Consider the following 25,395-nt stretch of genomic DNA (forward strand, 5'->3'; position numbering starts at 1 on the left):
GCTCAATACTCTGCTCTTCTGGCTCTTTCTTAGAAGAAACTGATACCCCTTGCCTGCAGAAACATTAAGACTGACTTAACTACAAAACAAGGGCCGAAGTAACAAAAAGAAGAAAAGCATAAAACAAGAATGAGAAAAATAATGAAACAAAAATATTATCTTAAGTGTGAGAATGTGTGACAGACCACCAGATGGCACTTAAAGGAGGATATACCAACAGATATCATATCCGTAATCAAATCAATTTCCATCTTTCTGATAACTAACACTTTTGCCTGTAAATGAGTATCAATACTTTCATATGCTTATTGTGAAACATGGCATACTATATCCCTAGACTTTTAACACACATTCATGTAAATTTCCAAAAGCTGCATCATTCATATTTGAAATGACTAATATATTTCAATGTGTGAAAATACATTTCAAAAGACATGGGACAGCACACTAAAAACATAAAATTACACCATTCTAATCACTCATTCCTTATCTTTTTCACAATATAAATAACAATCATTCTTTCTGGATAGGCAATCCAATATCATTCTACTTTTCTAAAGAATGCCACATATCAACTGCATCCTTTCTGTCCCCCACGACATAATGATGCTAAAATGGCTGCTACACTTTCCACCAAACATGAGAGTCAACAAGTGAGATTAGACTGACAGTTGCATGCATGAACTTACTTGAAACAGAAGGGCTGGGTATGTTGTCCAATCTCCTGAAGTGCAGTACAGGTGTGCATCTTCCTTGGTATGACAAGGTTCTGCCTTCCGAACTTTTAATTGGCATTCTTGTTTCCAAAGGTGCTGATGAGGGTCTGGAATTGGGTCTTCTAGAGTCTTCGCTCAAATTTTGTACATTCTGCTTACTTAGGAGAGTTGTTTTCCCTGCTACTGAAACTGTTGCAGGCTGTGGTAATGGGCTTGGTCTAGACACAGACTTGATTGTCACACTATCAGATGCCAGCTTTATTTTCAGGGGAGGTACAGACTTGCCTGGCTCCTCTATGGTTGTTGTTTGCAATGGTGTCTCATTGAATTTTTCTTTGGCTCTCCTCAATACATCTTGAAGATCTGCTAAGTTCATATTATCATCTTCCTTCGACTGAGAATTACTGGCTAAACTATTCATTTCCTTTTGCTTTTGGGGTTTCAACTGTATTCTTATCGTTTTGCTCTTTTGTTTAACAGATACTGGAATTGTCTTTCCTTTCTTTTTGGCCTGATTCACATCTGCAACAGAGGTATCACGTCTTATAACAGCAGACTCTTCCTGCAATTCATCAACAGAATCTAATTCATATGGGTCCTCACTTGGTTCCTGACCTTCCAACCGTGACCTTTTTGACTCTGGCAGTTGTACAGATCTGGTAGAAGAATTACTTACTGTGCTGGCCCCACTCAACTTCCTTTTCCTACTCTCTGAATGTAATTCAAGGGAGGATTTACTAGATTTACTGCCTCTGACACTCCGAGAACTACTAGCTTGTGATATATCACTACCTGCATCATCCTGGTGACTTCTTCTTGAGTGGGGCTCCAAACTGGTCAAAAGATTAAGCACTCCTTCATCCATGTACAATGTATCAAGCTCAGTGCCTCTTTTCTTCTTCTTGGTACTACTAGTAATAAGGGCTTCAATAGCATCTAATTCTGGGGATGATGACAGCATTGGTTCAGCTGCTCTCTTTGGACGCAGTTTGTGAGCACCAGGGTCATTATTTGGGGAAGTTTCAGGAGCTATACCAGATTCTTCACCCATACTCTTAAGTATGTTTTGGACTCCTTCATCTTGAAGAAGCTGCTTTAAAATCCTAGGAACTTTTTCCTTTGATTTTGAAGCTGAGGAACTCTGAACTTCTGACAAAGACGGTGCTGTGGAGGATGTTTGTGCTTCTGTCTCCACTTCTTGTGAAACATCTACCTTAGCATGTTCTGCTGCCTTATATATATCTTTTACCTCTGAAACTTCTGAGGAACTGACAGTATCCAATCCTTCACTAGCTTTTGATGCATTAGTACCTTTATAAATGCGGCTAACTTCTTTCTCACTAGCTTGTCCCTGCTTTTCTAATCTCGTTTGTGCTTGGGTGCAATGATGAGTCTCAACATCATCTTTCATACTTTTCATAATTGTGGTATCTTTCTTTGCTTGAGTGTAATGATCATCATCCTTCGTGTTATGCACGACTGTGGTCTCATTCTTTACTGTAACATGCTTCTGGCTGCTGCCCTGTTCACCACTATCTGTAGGAACTAGGCCAACCTGTTTCTTTCCTTTATTCGTTAAAGTTTGGGTACTCACGTGTACATTATTCCTATTTTGGTCATCATTTTTCTGTGTTCTGCCCATTTCATGAACTTGGTTAATCACCATAATCTCAGAATCATCTGGCGTTCCATTATCTTTCCCTACTTTCAATGTTCCTTTTGCCATCAACTCTCTTTGGGTATTAATGTCTTCAACAATATCTTTCTGTGCTGTCTTTATATTTTCTTCATAATCATAAACATCTACCACTTTGTTTACTGGCACAGATTGATTTAGTTCTCTTGCTTGTTGGTTGTCTGTGACCGTTATAAATTCTCTTGTCTTACTAAATTCTTGTAAATTAGCACCTCTGCGTACCAAATTTTTTTGTGGTATCGGACTATCAATCACTGTTATGGCATCTTTGTGACCCAGAACAGCACTTGTTCCAGGAACACTTTTCTTAAGAGGACTGCCCTTTGGGAGTGAAATACCTTTCTCAGTAAAACTTATCTGAGAAAGTCTATCCTGATGAGCTATACTATTTTTCTCAGGTGCACTACTCTTCTGAATTGGCCTACTTTCCTGACTCTGTTTAACATCAGATCTGCCTTTTACGGACAGCACATCTTTCCGTGATGGCCCAATTACCCGGATTTCATTACCTTGAACAGGATAACTTTTCTCAACTACACTATCTTGATATGCTACATTATCTCTGAGGGCTGTACTACCTCTCTGGATTGGTCTACACAGTGCATCTAATCTTTCGTTCTGAACTGCAGTATCTGCTGAAGATTGAATTTGTTTCTCATGTGAATAATCAAATATGCTGTCATCACACTTTAACTGATCAGATGCCTGTGCTGTATCTTTTTGTACTATGTTACCTTTCACTCCAGGTTTACCCTTTTCTGTCTGGATTTCTTTCAAAACAACATTGCCTTTTTGATAAGATCCACTCTTACTTGAGGAAATTACCTTTAGTGAACTATTTCCCTTCAGTGCAGACTCGTCCTTCTCTACAGAATTTGTTTTTGACAAAGTACTACTCTTCTTTAAAGAAATATTGGTACCTTTCTCTACAGAAACTGTTTTTGGCAAAGTACTACTCTTCTGTGTACAAATACTATTCCCTATAGAACTAGGTTTTAGCAAAGTATTGCCTGTATGAGATGAAATATCCTTCGCTACAGAATTATCTTTTGGTACAGTATTACTCTTCTGAATAAAAATATCTTTCTCAGTAGAATATGCTTTTGACAAACAACTCCTATTCTGTTCAGGAATAACTTTCTCAGCAGAACTGGCTTTTAGCATAGTGCTAATTGTTTGCGTAGAACTATCTTCCATAGTAGATTCAGGTTTTGGTAATGCAGAAGTTTTCAATGTATATAGATCCTTTTCCGTAGAAATTGTCTTAGGCAAAGAACTTATTCTATAATCAGAATCAGGCTTCTCTGTAAAATCAACTTTTGACACAGCATTACTTTTCTGTAAGGAAACATCTTTCACAACAGAGTCAACATTTGATAAATTACTACTACCTTTTGTACATATCTCTTTCTCTGAGGCATTTGCTTTCAGCAAAGTACTGGTCTTCTGTGTAGAAACAAACTTCTCTGCAGCATTAGCTTTATGTAAAGTACTACCCTTCTGAGCAGAAATATCTAACTCAACAGAACTAAGTTTGGACACAGTACTACTCTTTTGGGAAGAAACATTTTTTTCAGAATTATCTTTTGGCAAAGTGCCACTTTTTGTTGGAGTATTTTTCTCTGTAGAATTAGACTTTAGCATAGTACTGGTCTTCAGGGTACAAATATTTTTCACTTGAGTATACACATTTTTCTCTGAAGAATTAGCTTTTGGTAAAGTATTACTCTTCTGCAGAGAAATACCTTTCTCTGCAGTGTTAGCTTTAGGCAAGGTGTTCATCTGTGAAGAAATTTCTTTCTCAATAGAATAAGTGTTTGGCAAAGTACTGTTCTTCTGGGAAGAAACTTTCCCTGCAGAATTAGCTTTAAGTAAAGTACTACTCTTCTCTGAAGAAATATCCTTCTCAACAGAATTAGCACTCAGTAAAGCACTTTTCTTCTGAACAGAAATAATTTTTTCTGAAGAATTACCTTTATGGAAAGCACTATTCTTCTGGGAAGAAGTTTCCTTCTCTACAGAATCTGCATTCAGCAAAGTAGTTTTCTTGTTAGCAGTAATACTTTTGTCTGCAGAGCTAGCTTTCGACAAAGTATTACTCTTCTGAACAGATGTAACTTTCTCGGTAGAATTAACATTGACAAAAGCATTTTTCTTCTGAGGAGAAATGCTTTTCTCTGCAGAATCACTTTTAGGCAAAGTTTTATTCTCCTTTGTAGAAACTTCTTTCTTTGCAAAATCAGCTCTTGGCACAGAACTGCTTTTCTGAGAAGTGTCCTTCTCACTGGAATTACCTTTACTCCTCTGCAATAACATAGCTTTCTCTGCACATTCAGCTTTTGGTATAGTACTGGCATCCTTCTCCGAAGAATCCCCTTTTAATGAAGTATCATCCAGCACTAACATACACTCAGCAGAATTAACTTTTGTAAATGTACTAATCTGTGTACATACATCTTTACTTGCAGAAACATCTTTTAGCAAATGAGTGCTTTCTTGCAAAGAAATGTTCTTCTCATTGGACTTCATTTTAGTTGCAGTATTTCTCTTCAGTGGAGAACTTTCTCTCTCTTCAGTAGCAGCAGTTGGCATGATATCATCTTTCTGTGCACAAACAACTTTCTCAGTTGAACCAGATTTAATCAATGTATTACCCTTTTGTGTGGAAACATCAACAGAATCATAAATTTCCTCAGAATTATCTTTTGATACATATTTTCCCTTCTGTGCAGAACTACATTTTTGCACAGCCTTACTTCTTGGTACTTGGGTACTATTAACTTTTCCTTCCTGTGTATAAATACCTTTTGGACCAGCCTTACTTTCTTGTGCTTCAGTAGTTTCAACTGCCCCGTTAACTCCAGCTGTTGAAATACCTTTCCCTATCACAGTTTTCTCTATATCATGGTTAGATTCTTTACGTTTGGTTTGAACAGCTTTCAATTTTGGACTTGACTTGAGTGCTTTTTGTTCCTTTGTAGAAGTAAGGCTTGATGAAATGGCAGTGACATTTTCAGGTTCAGATTCTGAGGGCACTTCTTGATGTGTGGGTTTTTGGACACCTTTTGCTAGCTTTGTACTGTGAGTTTTATCAGGTGATATTGGTGTTTGATTACATATTGAGGCACTTGAGTTCTCATTTTCTTCCCTGTCTTCTCGCAAAGACTCACTGTCCTTCTTCCCAGTAGAAGCTTTCCCTTTTTTACTTTCATGCACTGGAAGAACTGATTGAGGGGCTTTTTCAGTATTTTTATTTTCAACACTGGATTTAATTTCCCCTGAATTTCTCAGCCGTTTTGGTGTAGGAAGTGAGTCTTTGGTATTTGCTTCATCTGAAGCCCCTGGAAGAACTGGTGTTGCAGCATGTGATAACTTCTTTTGTGGAGAAATTCTCTTCCCTCTTAAAACTGGTTTGCTGACTGGGATAACAGTCTGTGGCTCACCATTCATGGTGTTATGAACATCAACAACCACTGTTGCCAATTTTCTGCTTGACTTTCCAGGTGAAGTGGCATTGCTATCTTTATTAACCTCTGGTCTTCTCTTAGGTGGTCTGCCCCTTGGCCGTTTCACTGGAGAGTCAACGTCTACAGCACTTGTGGAGGAGCTTTTCTTATTACTTGCATTTTTTTCAGGAGTAACTGGTTCACTCACAGACGAGGTTTCTTCTGTTGCAGAAGGACCTTTCTCCTCAGCAGAGCCATTCTGCAAAACTTCAGTGTGACCATTCAATATATTCCTTGGTTCTGATTCTGATCTTCCACCAGCCCGAGCACTTACTTTTCTGCTACTTCCTTTCTGGGTACCACCTTTTTTCCTTTTAGTTGATCCATTATCTACAGACTTTGATCTTGTTGAGGTTGGTGAAACTGATCTTGAAGATACAGCGATTAGGGGACAAGAAGCTTTAGTTTCCGTTTTCAAATGTTCAGCTGCAACTGGAGCTGGAGTTGTCACAGGTAAAGAAGCAACAGGGGAAGAAACTAGGACCTTAACATCATCTGATTTTGTATTATTATCTCCAACAGCACCATTTTCTATCTTACGAACCTCCCGTAATCCCTTTGTGAGAGACTTGGGAGTAAAAAAGTTTTTCTTTAGTGCAAGAGAAATTGGCTGCTCTGGAGTATAAGGAGTTGTTGGTGAATTAGGCAAACTGACTGAAGTATTTATTATTGAGCAATTTGTAGGTGTGGTACCCTTTGGAGCTATTCCACTCCGCAGGTATGTTCCTGTAATGTTAATTTCATTTGGACTTGATTTCTTTGGGGTGTTACTATTAGGAGTTCCTCTTTCAGGTGTGCTGACAGACCTACGAGTTCTTCCTGATTTCCTCTTCTGAACTGTAACATTAGTTTCTGAAAGAAGGCTTGCCTTCCCATTAGCAACTGGTTCCTCTATATTTTCAGTACCCTGTAAAAATTGTTGTTTCATACTCTCTAGAACATTAGTTGTTCCCACCACACTCAATGGTGTGCCACCTGTTTCAACTTTCATGGTGTTTTCACTTTTGCTGTTGTTATTATTGTTATTCACAATATTTGCATCATTTTCACTATTTTCTCCACCCTTCGACTTCGCTTTAGATCTACGTGGTCGTTTCTTCGTTAAAGCTGCTTGCTTTTCCTCTTCTGCCTTCTTACGGGCACGGTACTCTATCCAACGAATTTTTCGCCCATCAACCTTGGTTACTTTCCGTACCTCGATCGCCACTTCTAGTTCTTGTAGCTGGCTGAGTGCAATTTTTTTCTCTTCGTCAAGAGTTATCCTGGCACCTTCACCCCCCGCAGGTGAGTCAGAGGGTGTGGTGACAGCCAGCTTGGTGCCTGTGGGTGTAGATAGGAGTGAATGTAGGGAGGCTTCCACTGATGCAGGGATGGTAGGGGTACTGGCAGCAGCAGTGTTGGTGGCAACGCACAGTGCAGAATCATGCAACAGGGTGGAATTGGTGCCAGTGGAGGCTCCTTTACGAGGTTGAACAGCAGAAGGTACATTGTGCTCCTCCTTGGTAGGTGAACCAGCACCCTCCAAGGCAGCAGCAGCAGCCATCATGCAGTAAGCCACACACTACACAACAACATACACGCAGCCTTAGTCCTACTACAGTCCAAACGCCTACACCACAACCTGCAAACATAAACACACCAAATTAACAAAACTAAGGAAAAAGACTACAAGGCAAAAATAAAGAAATAAAAGCTACTAACAAAATCAAAAGTAAATAAGAAGCCAAAAAATCAAAACTTATTCAAGCACTAATGATCTAAGCTACTTATCTTACCTGTGGTGGTATCACTGAAAACTTGCATTCTAAAATTACAGTCGAGGAATACAGAAGCAGTTTCTTAACCAACTGCCTCTTTATCTTAAGTATACCCATTTTGGAATTTCTTGGAAAAAGTTATTCCAAGTAAACTCAAGTTCTTTGTGTTCTTACTTTTCTAACTCAGAAATCACTTGTAAGTGACTCTAGTTACATTTTCTGTCAACAGATGTCAACAAAACCATTGTTCACAACACCCAACAGATAACAGCCACACATAGCCATATGAGAAAAGTTGCAGCTTTAGCCTCTTCCTCAACTGTTTCTACACTCTGTCATCCATCAAAATGTTAAGTGATGATGACCCTGAGAGTGATGATCATGAGGGTATTGAAGAATTTTTGTCTGATGAGGATAAGGGGTCTGGCTGTAATGATGCTTCCACTGATGCAAGAGGGTGGACCACAGTAAACCCATCATTACCATTTCTCCCAAGCTGTGATTTTCATTTCTTAAAATCTGTGTATATGTTCTTTACACAAAAAAGTAATGATTTGTCTTTACCATCAAACAACTGCTGTTTTGGAAATGGTGAATTTTCTAAAATAGCACTTCATAACAAACTGTGAGTTTTGCTTTGTCCACAAGTTAACATTTCAAGACAATAATTAGAAATTTACATGTCTCTGGACCCAACTTGGAAAATCATACCGAGGCACGGTTCAAACGATAATTAACAAGAATAAAATATATATCAGCACATCTTTGTTTTCTTAGCACAGAAAGGAGAGCTGTTGTGAACACTACCCAACATGACAACGATGATTCCTTTCATCTGTAAGTGAACCTAAGATAAGATTCAGCTCCGAAGAAACATCTACCATGTTGATCAATGCTATTCCTCTCCTAAAGGAATTAGATCACCCAAAATAAATACTCTCTTCACCAAAACATTAAGTGTTCCCTCAGCTAAATAAAGGAAGCCACACCACAAACTCTCCATAAATACAAAAATCTTCTCTTGAGTCACTTCCTTTGATGCCCAATTTCCCTTAGGCCTTGAACCTTGTCAACAACAGTTATGCCAACAACAGGGTCATCCAGGAATGTATACCAAGTGGTTGGTAAAGGACTACTGTATGTGGTGTGATGAAGGTTGATCGGCAACAAAATGACAGGGTAAGAGAAAGGTGTGGTAATAAGAAGAGTATGGTTGAGAGAGCTGAAGAGGATGTGCAAAAATGATTTGTACATATAAAGAGAATAAATGAGGAAAGGCTGACAAAAAGGGTGAATGTGTTAGAAGTGAGGGGACAATGATAAGGGGAAGAGCAAATTGAAGATGGAAGAATGGAGTGAAAAGGGGTTTCGAGTGCTTGGGGCCTAAACAAGGAGAAGGGCGTAAGGCATCCACATGATAAAGTGAATTGGAGCAAAGAGGTATACATGAGGCAAAGTGCTGTAAATGGACTAAACCAGGGCACATGAAGCTGTCAAGGAAATCCTGAGAAAGGTCTGTGGGGCTTGGTTGTACACAGGAGGTTGTGGTTTTGGTGCATTACACATGACAGTTAGTGGATGTGAACTAATGATACCATTTCCTCATCTGTTCCTAGAACTGCCTTGCTAATGTAGGAAACAGCAAACATGATCCTAGCACTACCTCGCTAATGTAGGAAACAGCAAACAAGAACAGCAATAAAAATCATATATCTTCTTTCTTTCATACATGTTTGCTATTTCCCCAAGAGACTGAGGTAGCATCCAGGAGTGATGATTGAGCCTTAGAAAATTCTTTCTTTGGCTCCTTCCTGTTCCTTCTTTTGGAAAATAATAATAATAATAATGATTTTTTTTTCATACTTAATCACCACCTCCCACATTTGAAGAGAGGACACATCCACTCACATCCATTCTCTAACCGTTATGTGTAATGCAATGAAACTACAGCTTCCTGTCCATAATCAGGCTCCACAGACCTTTCCTTTAACATTACATAACTTAAAAAATGGGGGAGGGGGTGCCGTTTCATGTGTGGTGGGGGTGGCAATGGGAATGGATGGGGGCAGCAAGTATGGGTGTGTACATGTGTATATATACATATATGTCTGTGTATGTATATGTATGTATACGTTGAAATGTATTGGTATGTGCGAGTGTGGGCATTTATGTATATACATGTGTATGTGGGTTGGTTGGGCCATTCTTTCGTCTGTTCCCTTGCGCTACCTTGCAAACGCAGGAGACAGAGAATAATAATGACAACATTAAATGTAATGAGAATATCAAGTAATACAAGACATTGATTACAATGCTAAAAATGTGGCTGAACTGATACACTAACAGTAGGAGATAACCTTAATGTTTCTAAATCACTCAAGAGACATAGGCCCAAGCCAAACTGCTTAAATATCTTATTTCACCTCTGGTGTGTTTATTGAAATTAAATATGAATGAGAGAGGACCTCCAAAAACATTCTACACATCCACTGACCTTAGCACTGTTAAAGAAAATTCACTGAATCTAGCAAATGGTCACCAACTCAATTCTTTGGCTGATCTTAAAGAGTTCAAGTGATGTCTTATACCACATTACATACTAATTACCATATCATTCCAACTAAACTCAATCACCACATCAAGTCCACCCATGCCTTAATCTATTTCTACTTGTAAATACTCTAATCAGCTTTTGTCCTGTTTCATACACTACACTTATATATCACATTAACATTTAACGCTGTTAATGTAATTAAGCACACTACATTCTTTTGTCACAGAAGGTATGAATATGACAAAAACTTAGGAAAAAAGTAAAACAATATGGTAAGTCATAAAGTACATGATATGTATACGGACTAAAGCACACTGGCACGGTAGAAAAGTGGAAAGCTGACTGTGGATCTGTGAATGCTTGAAAACAGGTACTGTGAACAGTAAACATGCATCCAAAAACTTTTGTGACACCAAAATGACAAATACTAAACAAGGAAGGCATGTACAAACACTCCATACTATACTGTACATCAATACAGCTCCCTGAAAGTTTACATGTAAACTTCATATTAAAAGAATTACTAAAATAACTGCTAAACTGGGCTTCAACGCATGGCAAACATAAAAAAGTGCAAATCCAACGCCTTGACCAAGCTCATTACCTATGTATGATACTAACTATAGCTTACCTGTGATGACCCTCCATGAACAGAGTAACATGTCTCCAAACAAAGGTTGAAGTGCATGAACTGCCACCTACCCCTCCCATTACCTCAACCTAAGCTGTGCCTGATCCCATCCCAACCATGTCTATGTAACTAACAAACTCTGCATCACTGAAGCAAATCAAGGATTGATTTTGGGTAAGTACCATACAATTATTTCACCAAATGTTTATTAGAGTTTTATATAGCATATATCTACATATATTACAACCAATTAACATTTGGTAAAGCACCAGTTAAGGGTACAATATCTTCAGACTATAATCAATGAGCGCATATTTCAATAATCCATGTCTTTCAGAAATCCACAAATTACTTGGTCCCAGACATTACAGGCTTTTGAATCTCAACCTGCTTTATCTCTGAGAAGAATATTCTTTCAAAAAATATGTACTGCCAACACAACACTACAACGATGTTTACTATGAAAAGGAACTACATAATAAATGTCATTTGTTACTACAGGAATGCTTCCTATGGGACTATGAACAGGAATACACACATATCATCACTACACAGAATTCCCTTGCAGGATTACAAAAAACTATTACAAACACTACACCACAGTACAATTAAGAAGTAAGGCTAGCTAATACATGCACTTACCACAATAGTGTTCCCTTAAAGAAGAAAGGAAAATTAACTTAAACATTCTAAACTATCTACATCATGGTGGCTGCTTCTCACATACAGGTGTACAGTATGGTTATCCATGCAGATTAAGATCACAAATAATGTAAAAATAATGATGTTCCTATTCCTAACACAACCAGACTTTCTCTATTTATATCTTTCAAAAAATCCATGATATATCTTTCTTAAACACAACTTGAGATATTTGCACTACATCCTATTCTAATAAACAAATAACTGCCACTTGCCAGCTCCCCAGTTAAGCTTAAGAAGGAAATAAGGAAATATATTTCATATCTAACCCACATCAAAAGTGAACAGTTCTGTCTGTCTGATAACTCCTAATAAGTAAAGTTTCTTATCAGTCTAAAGATAGGATATGTACTCTCAGGGTCTCCATGAAGCTATCAAAAATACATTACAGACCTTAAAATAATTTCCTATATTGTTCTTGGAGACATGGTATACACAAAACAGTGCACTGCATGTGCTGCTGGGAAAATGACTACTGTCAGAAAACTGTAATTTCTGATGTCTACAATGAGCCCATCAGCGATAACATACAAAAAATAAAATGCACAAACAAATGAACTGATATAGAAGTACACCACCACAAACATATAAACAGAAATGTACAAACACACATACATACGCAAACCATTACTCTTCATGATCTATGTAAATGACTTGCCAGAAGGGTATGGACTCCTTCCTGTATACATTTGTAGAAGTGAAGATGATGAAGATGAAAAGTTCAGAAGGATCATATAAACTTACAAGGAGACATAGACAGACTAAAGTTGGTCTGATACATGGTTGATGAAATTCAACCCCAGCAAATGTAAAGTAATGAGGACAGGACAAAGAAGGTCTCAATGTGATAATCATCTAGTAGGAAACAAGCTTCAGAATTCTATGTGACAAAGACCTGAGAGATGAGAGATGACACCATTATCCCCAATACGTCACCTGAGAACCGTATTTGGAGAATAGTTATTGTGACTATCTGCAGGCAAATATTAGAATAGCTTACAAGTATATGGACAAAAGATATCAAGCAAGCTGTTCATGTTCTACATATGACCAAAAAAAGGAATATGCTTCTCACATTTTGTTACTACACCTTAAGAAGCATAAAATGCTATAGAGAGGGTCAAGAGGAGGGCAACAAATACGGCATTGGAATTGAGCTGTGAAACAAAGAATAGTTAGAGGCATTAAATTTGCCTATCTTGGAAGAAAAAAGAGTAAAGGGTGACCTGACCACAACCCTCGATATTTCAAAACATACTGACGATATAGATGATAAACTGTAGTGGAAGAGACAAGATGTAGGAATAAAGCAACAAGGTTATAACATGAAACTAAAAAAAAAATGTAGAGATGTAGTTTTATGGCATAATAATGGATGAAACGAATAAGATGACTTAGCACATGGTACATACAGACAGCATACATAAATCTCAGAAGTAGCATGATAGCAAAGAATGTTCAACAGATGGGGCCCTCACAAATGCAACACTCCACCTCCATACAGAACAAATAGGGAGAAACATATAGCTAATTAAACAGGCATGCATATACACACATACAGGTTGTACCTCTTTAATCTGGAAAACAGAAACTGACCCCTTTAAGGGCCCTTGGGTGAACATTCTTGCCAGTTACCATCAGCATGGTTTTACATGTTCCTGCAACATTACTGCAGCCAAGAATTGTTACCCAACTTTGGAATCCTTACCCCCACATGGAGACTCCTCAACATCTTAAGCAAGGGTTTTATGTGACATACGATACCAATATAGGGCAGATTCATCAGCATTATACACTTTTGGGGGGTTATAAGAAATAAACAGGACTATCAATTAGCTTGGCTGCAGTGTAAACAGATTTTGGTGCCTTAGTGCTGTTAACAATGCTGCCCTTGTGGCAGATCCACAAACTAATGTCAGCATTCAAAATGTACCAGACCACAGAGCACCAGATTAGTACAACCTGTACTAAAATAAAAACACACATACACACTCACTGACAATGTTGACTGAACACTTTTTAAATCACCAAAGAAAGATCAATGAGGTAAGCTAAAAAAAAAAAAAAGAAAAAAAAAGAGGAAACTGTATTAAAGATGTGGACGAGTGGAAAAAGTTATGAGGCTATGAATACTAATTGTAGAGAAATTTAAAATGTATGATAGTAAAGAAAGTACAATACAGGGCCCATACATGAAACTTTTTTCCTCATAAATAAATCAGATAATCACTATCAGGCAACTGCACACACTCCAGCACTTAAATAGACTGTGGTGATAAAGCTGGTTCTCATTTTGAAGCAGTAAGTGGAATATATCATTTTCCAAGTGCTTTAAAGCAATAATAATAGTTACTGAAAGATAATTTGCCTCCTTCACAATTCTAAACATTCTAGTTGGTTTCTCTGCACACTTTCTGACTAAAACACCATCAAAGTAATTATTCTGTTTCTTCATACTATCACTTTCCTCACTGTGCGTTAATATTCTCTAACGGAACCATGATCCATTTGTAATCTTGGTACTACTTCATCTGAATGGAAGAGCAATTGAGAGTAAAAATGGGGAAAGGGGGGGAGTAGAATTAGAGTCCCATGTATAAATGAGAAGAGGGAAACGCTTGATGAGTTCTTTGCTGAAAGAGGAATGGTGACAAGAAATACATGGTTAGGAGAAAGTGCAAACAACATTAAGAGTTAGTGGGATTGGGGGGTCAATAGACATTACTGGAACATGAGCAAATTGACAAGCAAGCTGGGGAGAAAAAAAAAAAAACTCTGAAGCTGGGTAAAGAGTTTGGGATTGTATGGCAAAGGAGAAAGCTGAAAGTAAATGTGGATAAAAGTAAGGTAAAGAGGTGCAACAAAGAGGCAAGACCAGCAGGTTTGAGTGCAAGTTTAAATGAGGAAGAATTAGAAGAAATGGAGGGCTTTAAGAACCTGGGAGGGGATGTGGCAGGAGACAGCAATGGAGGCTTAAGCAAGTAAAAGATGGAGCTCAGGTCCTGGGTGCCTCAACTCTTACATAATGGCTGACAACAACTGATGATCTAACTTTTTCTAAATCTGTTTACATATGCAGCTGACTTATAGTAATATACAAGCCAACAGAGGTCCCTCTATCACTAAGAAGGTTTAGAAAAAATTCTGTTCTCAGTATCCCTACAACCACCATCATAAGTGTATACTCAATCACACATACAGTATTGTGTACAAGGCAACCTCTTGGAAAATCATAGAACACTGGACAACCTATGTCATTGGGTGAACAATTATGAGGAACACTGAGAAGAAGAACATGAAAAATGAGAAGAAAAAAGTGATTCAAAGAGTGATTTAGTGAGATTACAAAAGGAGGAGGGAGGTCTGCACTCAAGGTGTCCCCAAAGACTGCTTATGGAATAATTTCTTACATATCAACCGAACCCAGCTTTCTCTTTATGGTAACATGAGACAATGGAGGGCTTTGGTAAAAGATGATGAATAAAAAATCAAAATACTACATGAAAAAAATCACATCTAATATTCTTACTACAAATGCCTGCCACTCACTGTCTTTACACATTTGAATTATGGTGTTAAGTGTAATATTTCTACATATATTCAAGTTATTCACCACAAATGCTGTGCCTGTATATGAAATAAGAGTAGCATGTGAGATTCAGATACAGAAATATCTTCCCATTCTTACCAGTGAATCTCCCTTACACTGGTTTTTAACATGAAATGTAATATTCATAATATATTGATGTTATTTAACACCATCACAGAGCATGTGCTTGATGCAAGAGTACATTTTGAAGAAAAGCACAATATATAGAAACATTATGTCCCCTTACATAAGGAGCTTTCAAACATGTCATCCACACCATTCTCCATCCTCATTTAGCAGATGTGACAAACACTGAATATAACATTCCTTGCATCTTCTGTTATTTTTGAATGCTAACCTACAATTTTAAATATCCCTTTATTTGGGGGACATACTGTTTGGTAGTGGGCCTTCTAGATTATGTCAACTGGTTATGGGTTAATGGGTGAGAAAAGAGCGGTCAGAGTCTGTATGGGCACAGATGGGTAAGACTCAGTTATAGTAATACTAACAAAGTTGTAAGGATGCAAGTCATAGGCCTTGAGAACAAGAGAAATATTATGGTATATGTGTTGGAAATGATATGCCTGAGGATGCAACAGTACATGTTGTGAGGCATGTTACTGCCACACCTCTCTTTTCCCCATCCAAAACATAACATTCCTGCTCTCTCTCTCTCTCTCTCTCTCTCTCTCTCTCTCTCTCTCTCTCTCTCTCTCTCTCTCTCTCTCTCCATCATTTAAGAGGGTGGTCCACTCTGGTCTCTTTGGGCATTCTATTATCACTGCTATTTTCCTTGTCTTCTTGTTCTAGCTTTGCTCTGTCCTTTTCACTGAAGAGTCTATCCAATTTCTAAATGAACAAGTGTCTTCTCTTGTTTCAATAACATCTGACTACTGTACTTCTTCAAGAAAGGAATCTTACAAGTCTTCCAATGCCGTCTTATCATATTTTCCAGTTCAATTTGTTTCCATAGTTCCAGTTAAAGTACTTTGCAGTTTACCTATTACATTTTATTGCCCTGTCCTCTTACTGAATGGGTCCTCTACAAGACCAAATATCAAAAATAATATAAATCTTTCTATCACTTGCTTGACATTTTCTTCACACAATGATCTAGCCCACTCATTGGCTGCCTCACCTGTATCTGTTGTCCTGTCCAGTATACTTTACATCATTCTCTTGCTTTCTTTATCACTGTCCTACAAATACCTTATTTGGTCAATATATTCTCTAGATACCATCCTAATGTCATCTCTCCTCTGAATGGAGACAATCCTGATCACTCTGCTACATTTTCTGTAGCACTGTCTCCACAACCTCACTCAAGCTTTGATTCTCTTAATATTTTTACTCAGTTCCTGATTGTGACCCTAACAGTTTCTTGTGTTCCTTACATCAGAATCCCTCAGATATGACTTGTCTCTGCCTTTCAGTGTTGGCATTCCCCTTCTGCAGGTTTATCTCCATGTCCCTTACAAAATCTATTCTTCCATTTCTACTCTCTACTTTCTCGTTCCATTTCAGGATCCTTCTCTCCTTTGCCTTCTGATGCCAATGACTTCCCAGTCCATCTATTACTACAGCTTCTGCTCCCACATCCTATGCCTCTTTATGTCTTCATCCTTCAGAATAAGATCTTTCCCTAGCTCCTGACTGATCCTCAACATCCTCCCCACTTCTAAAGTGCCTCCATTGATCCTAACCTGTGTCTTACATTTTAAACCTCCTCGAGCTTTCGTGACTTTCAAGATGGACAAAATCACATACCTTTTTTCTTTCATGAATAGACCTTGTCCATCATTCTGCCCTTACAATTCTTGGCATATCTCAACAGGTATTCTGTCAATGCAACACCAAGTTCTACACACAGCCTTATCTACCTTCTGACTGCACGCAAATCTACAAAAGACTAGCAAACATGCATAAGACTATCTTCCTGCTACTGCTCTCTTGCTCCCACCCTTTATGTAATTAGTTATGACCAGTTGCTCCAGCAATCACTTTTAAACAATTAATTACTCCCAGTGAATACCCATACAAAGGTACCTTATAAACATCTGCATTGCTGTGATCCCTCAAGATTATTGTCATTAGAGTCCTCAGCTAATGAACTGATAATTCTACCTTCTTACTCCATTTCATTTTCTCTTAAGTCATGAACTTTGTACCTCTTTTCTTTCTTTGAGGTAACAAACAGGAAATACATTAAATATCTTCATTCAGGATATCACAATTCTCATCAGCTGCCAAGGTTGTATCTGCAACATGCAAGCCTCCTCAACTATTCAAAATTACAAAAGTATTTTCACACCTCCTATGAACCTTTATCCTACTGCTCTGAATTCTATTACTGCCAATCTTCAAATCTCTAATCAGCTTCTACTTATCTTCCAGCCCCAGGAGCCCCTTCTATCTTCTATGGGGCCCTTGCAACACTGAAAGCTCACAACATCCACCAAATGGGTCCATAGACCAATTAGTGTGGTGATACTGCATGTGCATCTGCAGCAAATGGAGAGAGTGCACGGCAACAGAGCATTAAATGCTCTGCATCTACATAATGAAAGGTGCACTGTGGGTATGAAGGATCTTATATCTAAAACTGAAACTGGCATTTGTAATGATGATGGGATAAGTGATGTCCTGAGCTCATATGAGGAACTGCAGTGAGCACATTTCTGGGGAGTGTGGATTCACATGAGTGTATTTCAGGTGGGATGATGTTTAGAACAGAGCAGCAAAAGCAAAGTTTAGTACCTGTCAAGTAATTTCAGTGTGTACATGTTTTGTTGGTTGTGTTTGGGGGAGGATTTGTGTCATGGGTGCTGAGGTGTGAGGCAAGCATAAGCTTTTATATTTCTACTTGGGAGTTGGTAGTTAGTTATGGAATAGTTTGAATGGGAAAGGTCTAAAGCTGCTGCAAATAACCAGTACCAAGCATATTGTCATGGATTGTATTTGGAAAATCTTTGTTTCATTGTTTGGTGTTTGCAGATGCTAAGAAGCCAGTGATTATTCTGAGCCCTCTATATTGTCTAGTTTGCACCTCTGTTATATTTGCTTTTGACAGGGTGGATGATGAGCATGTAGCTTGAGACAAAGTGAGTGAACTGTTTGTAGAGGACACAAAAGATCCTTCTTCCTTGTTCAAATCAGGTGCCATCTGGTGTTCTTAAAGCAATGACCATGTTTGTTGTTTATGTTATGATGCCTGTGGTGTGGGAAGTAAATGTCATGAATGCGTTTTATGTGATACTCAGAATAGTTGGTGTTTCATCAAGTATGAGCAATTGCCAAATCAAAGTGACAGGGGATGAATTCATGTCTGAGGTCACAAGAAAGACTGAATATCAACTTCTGTGGAGAAGCTGATATCATATTCTGGATGAGCCACTGTTCCAAAAGTGCTCTACAGGTGTATGTCTGTTGTCACTTCTGTGGTGTCAGTGTGTTGTGATGGACTATTAGGTCATCTGCGTAAGGGAGAAACTTCACAATGTGGTCTGCAAAAGGTAATGGGATATCTTGTAGGAAAACTGAAGAGGGATGGAGAAAGAACTGCTCCTTGGAGAACTCCAATGTGGAGCTTTGAGGTCTTAGCAGTGAAGCCTTCACAAGTGGCTCTGGCTTGGCAGCCAGCAATGATACTGGCCAATTACTTTTTGTCACATTCTGAAGGGTGGTGTCAAGCATCTTTTGTGTGACAGTGTCAGAGGAGTCTCAAAACTTTCGCTGCTGTTTGTTGCCACAACTACAGCAAGGAACGGGTGTTGTATTTGGTTGAAGCCATCAAGGATATACTGTGAGACATCTGGGAGTTGTATGGTGGTGCACTGATTGGGTTTAGAACCATGATGTTTTTGTGCATGGGTTAATTTTCTTTTTCTTTAAAGTAAGAGTAAGTTATTTTGCTTGTGTTCTGGAGGAGTTTTCAAAGTTTGAATACTTAAATCATATGAGACATTAAGCAGTATGAGAAGGAAAAGTTATTACTGCAAGCTTCCACATCACTGATCTTCCTGTGTGACCAGGAGAGGTTCATAATATCTGTAACAGATATAGACACCGTTTCAGTGATAATATGCTTCATCATGGAGTCTGATTTTCATGGTTCTGAAGTACGGAATGATCACAGAAACTCCCAAAAGCTCACAAAGTCCATTCCAGGAACTGAACTTTAAACAACATTATGTACCTGTACATTCCATTAAGTGAAACAGTCTTTTTAAGGATAACACTTTTTGTTAAAAAACTACTTTCTAAAAAAAACTAAATGCTTTGTGCAATACTAGTCCATCAGCTCAATATCCAATTCATAGCACAGCCAAAAGCAGTTGAACATTTGTGATGCTGAAACATCTGCAGTTCCAGGTGCACGAAAGAATGCAAGTAATTGTCTTTCCTTGGTTCAAATCTCTTTGTTTTGCAGCAAACTTATACAAACTATAGAGATAAAATGCTAACCATTCAACATCATATGAATATGAAGTAAGATCACTGGTAAATCCACTATGCAGTGTGTGCATATTTCATGAACCAATGAAAACATCCCAAATAACCCGGTTCAAATCTATCAAATTCAACTACTGCTCACAGTATGTGGTCTTCTTGTTCATGTTTACTGTAAGCCTCTCTGCCCAATCCTTCATACCTAATCCCACTGAGGTGACTGTACCATGAAGTTTATCATTCCTTCCTATGGGAAAAATAAAAGGCTTTGTAAAGTTTGCACCAAACTTTACTGTGGATTAAAGACAAGTACCGAAGTGAAGACCCATTTGCTTCTTTAACTGTACCTGCAATGTCCCATCACATCACAAAGGAAAAGCACTATCACAGCGCTTTTCAACCTTTTCAATTCTGTCACACTCGTAAAGCTGTTTCAGCTTCACAACATAATAAAGTATTCAGGAGTTTCTCAGAGGTTGAAAAGCACTGCATTGTCAGAAAAACAATTCCCTTATCATTTCCTCTTCAAGCGTTATTCCAAACCTAACAGCCAATTTATCACCAACAGGGCACCTGATGACTGCTCTAAAATTTCAAAGCTGTAAAAGGCTTTCTTCCTTGCCCAGTCTCTGCTGCAGTGAAACCATCACTGAAGAAACTTTTACAAGTAGGAGGGAGAGTGACAAATGCAGAACCAGTCTGTGTTCACAATCATGCTAATTTCTGACTTGTATGGGAGAGCCTGTTCATAAAGCTTCAACTGCAGCTGAGCCAGCACGTGGTTTACCCTTTGGCAAGCCAAAAGTGTTACATCCAACTTGCTGTTGCAGCAAATATGCTATGCATTAGAGTAATCAAGAATTTTCTTGTACCATTTGGAGGACTGGTGTTGACAACTTCAATCAGCCTCAAGGAACCACTCTCTCTTAAACTAAGTTCCTCTCTTAGGCAGTGCTTAATACACACAGTTTTTTCTTCAGATTTACATGGAATCAACACACAATGAGAAGACTCCATCCTGCAAAAAAGAAAGCATTAAAGTATGCTTACGGCCCTATGCATTCATATTTCTGGTTTTCTTACAATGCTTACATAATTCAGGAAAAAGAACAAAGGAAAACTATCAGATTTCACACAGAACTTGTAAAGCAATACCATGTGTTAGGAACTTTTCTGACAGTGTAAGGAATGGGAGCTTTGTACTGAGGCTATATTCCAAATTTCTATAAGCAATGGAAGAACAAATAAGTAGACAACTAAAGGGCCACTGCAGGTAGTTCTTGTAATGGCAGGAAGAACACTAGTACTTCCTGATATCATAATTGCAAAAATCTAAACAGTCATGAAAAGGGACAAATCTGACCAGACATATATCACATATGCATATGTATTTTTTACTTTACATCATTTAATGGCAATTCTTTAATACCCAACTGTCTCTCATGTCATAATATCAGTGTCAGGAACAATCAAACAATGGCCTAATTTGCAGGCATCCACTCTCTAGCTATCACAAATAATGTCTTGAAACCAATGCCAATCATTGCCATGCACCACAGACTACTTATGGTATATCCTGACCAATTTATAAAGACCTGGTTAAAGTCCACTGACACCATGTCATCACTTAAATACTGTACCCCACTAATCAAATTCAATACATCCTCTGCATACCTCTCATCATCTTTAATATTCAGACCCTAATAACATGGTATCAATACCAGCCCTCTCAATCTGGTTGGATATAATGCCACATCTCTGCCTTGCATTGTTATTCCTTACACGAGTAACAAGTTTCATGCCACAAATCATCATTTGGCATCTAATTTCCAGTCCATCCTCCTGACTCATTTCTTTTTTTAATTTTAGGTCCACAACAAAACCATACAACACTGGCAGGATTACCATACCTTAAAACATACCTATCTGACCTCTCCTCTCAGACATTCCTTTATGCAGAGCTACAGTAACTAATAAAACTGATGTAATTTTTCTGATACATTAAATTCCAGGGCCTGCATTTTTTCACCAACTTGCAGCTAAGAATTTCATAAATGCAGCCAGGAGAACAATGTGCAAAATATGTGATAGGCAGTAAGCAAGCTTGAGGAGGTGGCCAAATTTCACTTGATAAATTGCATTTTGAACAACAAAAGAAACAGAGATAAGCTAAACAAACAGGGAAAGACTCTGGAGATGGGCTAAAGATTTCAAAAGAACCATATTACAATATTAAGATATATGTGTCCTACCTTTTACTGGCCATTAATTATTAAACCTTATCTGATTTTGAAAAAACACAGTTTTATGTTGCCTATATGTTTAGTGTAAGAAGTTGTGATGTGATGGGGCAAATATCACACAAGAGAAGATGCAGCAAACTTAAAAGAACGGTAGAAGTGCAGTGTTGAGTCATCAGCATATAAGAGCATTTGGTTATCTGTTGAGGCAAATCACTAAAAAAAGGAGAAGCACTGGTGACACACAGATGGCTGAGGGGAACTGCTGTTCATGTGGAAAGGATTATAAAATTGTCCATCGACAATCACAAGAATAAAATGGCCAAAAAGCCTTATAAGAAAGAATAGAATGAAGGAGGACAGCCACAAGAAGGGAGCTTGGAGATCAGTCCCCAATGCCACACCCCATGTAAAGATTTTGACCTTGATATATCAAGGTCTCTCAGAAAAGATAACCAGAAATTAATAAGAGAGGGAGGACATCACCAAAGGATCTCATCTTGTACAATCCATACTGGAGATCAGAAATATTGTTGTGAGATTCTTGTTGAAATGAGATTAAAAGACTTTACAGGCAACAGAGGTCAGAACAACAGGATGATGACTGGAAGGGATGGGACAAAAGGCCCTCTGTGAATTATGCTGAATCAATGCATGTTTCCATTATGAAGAAAGTATGTTTAGTTTTCAAGCAGAAGTGGATATGAGAAGAAAGCACAAGAAGAAAGTCAAAGGCATTCCCTCAAAATACTAGGGAGAATGCCTTCAGCTCCATATGCCTTAATTGCGTCTGGAGACAGGATGCTTTCTGGCCTTTTATCATACATAGACGAAAGTAGCATTCCACGTATAGCAAACAGCTAACATGATAAAGAGAAAATTACTCCTCAAATCATGCCACATAAGCTGTCTGCAACTAAATTTCCATAGCCCATGTGCCTCATACAGCAAAAAAATAAAAAATGCTCAAGAAATCCTGGGAAATGCACTTAAACAACAAATTACTTGTATTCATTGTCCAAATCCATTTTTACACAAAAATACACTTAGCACAGAATACAAAAAAAAAATCTAAAGCAAAAACTGTATTTGAATACAAGATAACTTGAAACCCCATCAAAGAAACAATGTGTTATTCTTGAGAAACAAAGCCATTTCTAAATCTTGAATGGTCATAATTAATTTCCTTCACACAGCATTTTATGTTATATGGTAGATATTGCAAATTTAGCAGAACTTTCTCCCATCCAATCCCTAACAAAAGTTAAGTTCTCAGAGGATATTCATGTATCATGCTAAACTAAGATCCATAAGGGTCAATAACAACTAGATCTGTGTCATCAGAGTGTCATCAGTTAATTGATGACACCACACTCAAGAAAAAACAGAAGGCCATATGTTTGTATAAACGATAAGCAACACTAGATAATGTCTCATTCATCTATATTCAGAACATGCTAATACTACCTTTACTTTCCTCATGTGTCAAAAATCAAATCATCTCCAAAAATTTTACAGAATCCTATACACCAATTAAACCACTATTTTATGAAATCACTATTTCATGAAACAAATAACTGATGCTTTAAAATAGCAAAAGAAAAATAAACCAACTACCATTTTATGAAACAAAAAACATGCTCTAAGATAGGAAAAGAAAAATGAAGGAAAATTACAACATGAATGCCTATTTGGAAAACAGGAATCTCTGAAGGACAGTGCAGTGAGTTGGAAAATTTGTACGTAGTTAATAAGCAAGCTAAATGAAAACATAATGAAAAGACAAAAGAGAAAAGCAACTTTCCCTGGTGTTGCTTTCATAACAGCCTTCTCCAAGAGAATCGCTTTCATAAGCAAACATTTCCAAAAATGGGGCTTCTATCAGCAAACATTTCCAAGAGTGGAGCTTCCATAAGCAAAAAGGACCATCAAATGCCTAATGCATCATGCCTGTTTAAAGTGTCAGAATGAATGGACAGGGAGCTACTCTTACTAATTTCTGCGAACTGTGCTTTAGCAAGCCTTATTCTGAATCCTTCCAAACTTATCTAACTTCGGAAGCTGCTAACTGAGAAATAATTTCACATCTGATACAAAAGTTTATTTGAGATTTGAATACCACAGTGGAACAATTAAAATGCAAATGACAAAATCAAAATATCCTAGTCACTCACTTTCATACTCAAATGGAATATCATTCAACTTTCGTCTTTTAAAAATTGTGTATCAGAATATGTATCAATTATCTGTGTCTATGTGCTACAGTAAAAAAACTCACGATTTCAAGGTATGGGAGAAAGGATGGGTCAATTAGTTGAAAATCTGACTCAAAAGAGTAACAATATGATAAATTTAGCATAATAACAGCCACATCCTTAAAAACAAATGGTAGTGTGAAGTTCAAATGCAAGAAATATTCAAATTAAGGAGAGAGGTCCCACACTTGCTCAATACATTGAAGACATGGGTAGACACATCTAATAGTGGTGGAAATTTTGATTATCAGGTCCAACCTGAAGTTCAAATGCAAGAAATATTCAAATTAAGGAGAGAGGTCCCACATCTGCTCAGTACATTGAAGACATGGGTAGACCCATCTAACACTGGTGGAAATTTTGATTATCAGGTCCAACCTGACTAATGAGTAATACAGATGGAGTTTTCAGATATTTCATCAGAATCTTTTCTTTTCAAATCTGTCTGAAATATCCAAAAATATCCAAGATTCAAATCAGTACAGTTTGAAATAGTGAGCTTTTCATGCATTATCAAGCTGATGGTACATACTCCTGCAGTTCTAACATTCATAATTCATAACAATAACACTACTAACTTTGATAACAAATAACATAATGCTCTACAAGATACAACTAACTCCTAGTAATTAGCTAGTAAAGATAAACTATTCAGACACATACTAACCAAGAATGAACGACTGTTAAGAAAAGAACACAACAAAACTAACGAGGATGACAATAAACAATACCAGCTACTTACTGTTTATCCTAGGAAACTCGGGTATTACGAACACCAACAGCAACCCTCAACTCCACCTCCACTCCCTCCCATATACAACACAACCAACACAACCAGTAAGACCATCTTTCTGTAAACATATCAAGATATCACATTACACATCAGAATTCAACAAGGTTTCTTTGCTTTAGTTACTACAGTACTGTGCTTCACTTCAGGCCTGATGAATTCTAACAATTACAACTTTAAAAGAGTAAAATCATCCATATTTGTCATAAGTAACTGATGTCTTGACAAGTATAATTCAGTAATGTGAAATCCAACCTCTGAATGCAGGCAAAAACTGTTTAATCTACATAAACTATAAAACACATCCAAAAAATATTTCAGTACATTATGAAAAATTAACTGCTAGATACAAAAGACTTTCACCTACTTATAGCCAGATCGATTCCAATTTTTCTTTTTTCTTTTTTTGCTTATTCAGATGGTCCCTACTTCTAGTGTTCCCTAAACTGAAATCATCTTTTTACAGTTGTTATGAATTATAGTATTCAACATTTAAAAAGTACCTCA

The 25,395-nt window shown here is 37.7% G+C and overlaps 1 protein-coding gene across 3 annotated transcripts in view; it reads right to left on the reverse strand.

The window, feature by feature from the left end:
• LOC139759134 (uncharacterized) overlaps positions 1–25,395 on the reverse strand; it is a 73,574-nt gene that overhangs the window by 36,185 nt on the left and 11,994 nt on the right. Inside the window, exons 2-3 of one of the 3 annotated variants that reach the window (XM_071681116.1) lie at positions 24,841–24,949; positions 690–7,539 (exon numbers count right to left, since the gene is read on the reverse strand). In XM_071681116.1, the coding sequence (XP_071537217.1) occupies positions 690–7,464 (6,775 nt within the window). In that variant the 5' untranslated portion in view covers positions 7,465–7,539; positions 24,841–24,949. The remainder of the gene's footprint in view (positions 1–689; positions 7,540–24,840; positions 24,950–25,395) is intronic. The other 2 variants (XM_071681117.1, XM_071681118.1) reach the window with 2 other exon arrangements.

Source organism: Panulirus ornatus, chromosome 32, assembly GCF_036320965.1.
Source record: "Panulirus ornatus isolate Po-2019 chromosome 32, ASM3632096v1, whole genome shotgun sequence".
NCBI lineage: Eukaryota > Metazoa > Arthropoda > Malacostraca > Decapoda > Palinuridae > Panulirus > Panulirus ornatus.